At 56.7% G+C, this 2,607-nt stretch overlaps 1 protein-coding gene across 1 annotated transcript in view; it reads right to left on the reverse strand.

The window, feature by feature from the left end:
* Window positions 1–2,607, reverse strand: part of KIRREL3 (kin of IRRE like 3 (Drosophila)) — a gene marked incomplete at its 5' end in the record, with an annotated part of 44,576 nt that overhangs the window by 17,101 nt on the left and 24,868 nt on the right. Inside the window, 2 exons of the mRNA XM_010133254.1 lie at window positions 1,228–1,355; window positions 1,738–1,886. Of these exons, the coding sequence (XP_010131556.1) occupies window positions 1,228–1,355; window positions 1,738–1,886 (277 nt within the window). The remainder of the gene's footprint in view (window positions 1–1,227; window positions 1,356–1,737; window positions 1,887–2,607) is intronic.

Below are 2,607 nucleotides of genomic sequence, written 5' to 3' on the forward strand. Positions count from 1 at the left end.
CCCTGACTCGGCCTCACCCTCTCTTTGGTCTCTGATTTGTCTCCTTCTGGGAAAACAGAAGGGGCTGGGAAACCACCAGCCCTGCTCCTGCATCCCACCACGACGTGGTGCTGAGGGCTTTACAGAGCAGCAACCCCTTGGGCGAGATGAAGTCGGCTCTGCGGACCGGCACGAGCATCTCTGCTGGGTTAAACCAGCTGGTGGGTCCATCCCGAGATGCTCCGAGCCAGCACGATGGAGCCAAACAAGAAGGGAGAAAGTTTCTCTGCCTGCGTGTTGCAGGGGTCAGGCAGCCTTGGGCTCCTCTTGGCTGTCCTATGTGCTCCAGTGGCTTTGAGAAAATGGGACCATCATCCATGGCATGAGAGTGTTGCCTGTAACAACAATAACCCCAAGAAACAACCGCCGGAATGGGAAACCGCCCGGGGATTATGGACCCGCTGGGATTCCTCAGCTGATTGGAGCCATCAGCTCTCCCAAGGCTGTAATCACTTCCCAGGAGATGGGATGGTCTATGCTGAGGTCACTACGGGCTGGAAAAACACACCGGCAGTTAACGCCTCAACGGCTGCTCCCCTCCCCGCTCCGTGCCGGCCTGGAGCTGCGTTGGTCAGCGTTGCCTCAGGACGCATCAGTCCAGACGAAGCTGCAAGATGCTACTCAAAGCTGCGTGGATGAGTTTCATGTCTCAGCCCTCCTTCAGCTTCCTAGCGTGGCTTTGCCCAGCCCTCCTGTCTGTAAAGAGGGGACCAGGGCATCTCACACCTCCCTGGCGACTGAGCCACAACTGGGATTTGCAAAACTCCTTACGCTCCTCAGGACAAAAGAGATGGGGAGAAGTCTGCTGGGGCTGGATCCAGGCTCGCACGACTCCAGCCCGCAGCGGAGGGGAGCTGGAAGGAATGTGGAGCCCCAGGCTGGAAGGGGCCTCAAGGATCACTCGGTCCAATCTTGAGATACCCTTTCAATTAAGGATGTGAGCTCAGAAGTCTGAGGGCCAGAGAGGACCTCACACAGGCCACTTCCAGAAGCTCTGTCAGTGAGAGGTCAAGCGATGCTCTAGCCTCTATTCAACCCTTAGGCCCATCATCATGGGAAGGAATCATTTCTCCAGCCAAGAGCTGCCAACCACAGCTAAGGGCTGTGCTCCGTGGGGAGCATCACGCAGCACCTCATGCCCTAGATGTGCCACTCCCCACCGCCTCCTCACACGGCAGCGATCCTTACCACGCCTGAGCCTCGCTTCATCCAGACGATGGTGAGAGATGGGTTCCCAGTCCAGGCACAGTTGAAGACGGCGTCCGAGCCCAGGTCTACAAGGAGGGACTGTGGTTCTGTCGCCATCCTGGGCCCAACTGCACAGAGGAGATTGAAGTTACTCCCAGTGATAGGCTGTGTTCAACCAGAAACCCTCAAACCAGGGAAATCGCTGCGTCAGAGGAAGCAGCCCTAGGTCTTGATTGACCTATGGGTCACAGAAGACCCCCAAATACAGAAGAGCCTGAGACAGGTGCCTGCTGCAACCTTAGAACCAGCTCCCCACGGTCCAGCACCACGAGCTGTGCGCTCATAAGGCAGGAGGAAATCATGGGTTCCACCACAAGGCTGGAACTGCAAGAGCGCCCAGCAAGTGCTGGTCACCCTGGGCACGTTGGATCTAGCCGTGTCCCCTGCCCATGAAGTTCCAGCAGCTCTGCTGGCCCTGCTTCGCCAGCCGCAGGCTGACGGAGTACTTACAGTAGACATCAACGGTCCTGCTGGTGTTTGTGCTGCCCAGGGCATTGGTGACCTCGCAGGAGACGGGCTCAAAGAAGAAGGTGTGATCCACGATGGTTTCGTAGAAGTCACCGGATGCCTCCTTTATAACCTGGCCTTTTTTTGCCCACCTGTTGTGGAAGAGCGAGCGTGGTCCTGCTGATGTTTGTGCTGCCCAGGGCATTGGTGACCTCGCAGGAGACGGGCTCAAAGAAGAAGGTGTGATCCACGATGGTTTCGTAGAAGTCACCGGATGCCTCCTTTATAACCTGGCCTTTTTTTGCCCACCTGTTGTGGAAGAGCGAGCGTCATCGCGGTGCTGGTTTGCGTCATTCACATGGGTGTGATGGCAGGGGGCTGTAGCTGGACACAGGGCACCAGCTGCTGCCCCTGACTTGTCCCTGGCATCGTCCCCACAGGGATTATAACGGCAAGGTTTGGAGAGGAGACCCCAAAGTGACGTAGGACTGTGGGGCCGTGACAGGAGGGATGGGACACGGAGAGTCTGCACTGATGGGGAACCACGGTGCCGGGAGAGCAGCTCCTGTCCCAGCACCTGCCAACCCACACCGCTGGTCCTTCCACATCGAACCCACCCTAAAACCTTTCCAGCTTCCCCCTACTTTCACCCTTTTCTCCTGTTTTCCAATCCAAAGGGAACTTTATCGCTTTAAGGCGGCTGAAATAACATCACCCTGAAAAGCCAAGCTGGCATTTGCAAGGCTGTAACTTGCAAATTGTCTGGGAGAACAAGCTGTCAAGTCAGCACTTGAATTAAGCCGCTGTTTGCCAAACAATGAGCAAATGTGACCTAATGGGGCACCATCTGGCAACCTGCCACTCCGGAGCGGG

The sequence above is a fragment of the Buceros rhinoceros genome, unplaced genomic scaffold (assembly GCF_000710305.1).
Source record: "Buceros rhinoceros silvestris isolate BGI_N320 unplaced genomic scaffold, ASM71030v1 scaffold15580, whole genome shotgun sequence".
In the NCBI taxonomy this organism is placed as follows: domain Eukaryota; kingdom Metazoa; phylum Chordata; class Aves; order Bucerotiformes; family Bucerotidae; genus Buceros; species Buceros rhinoceros.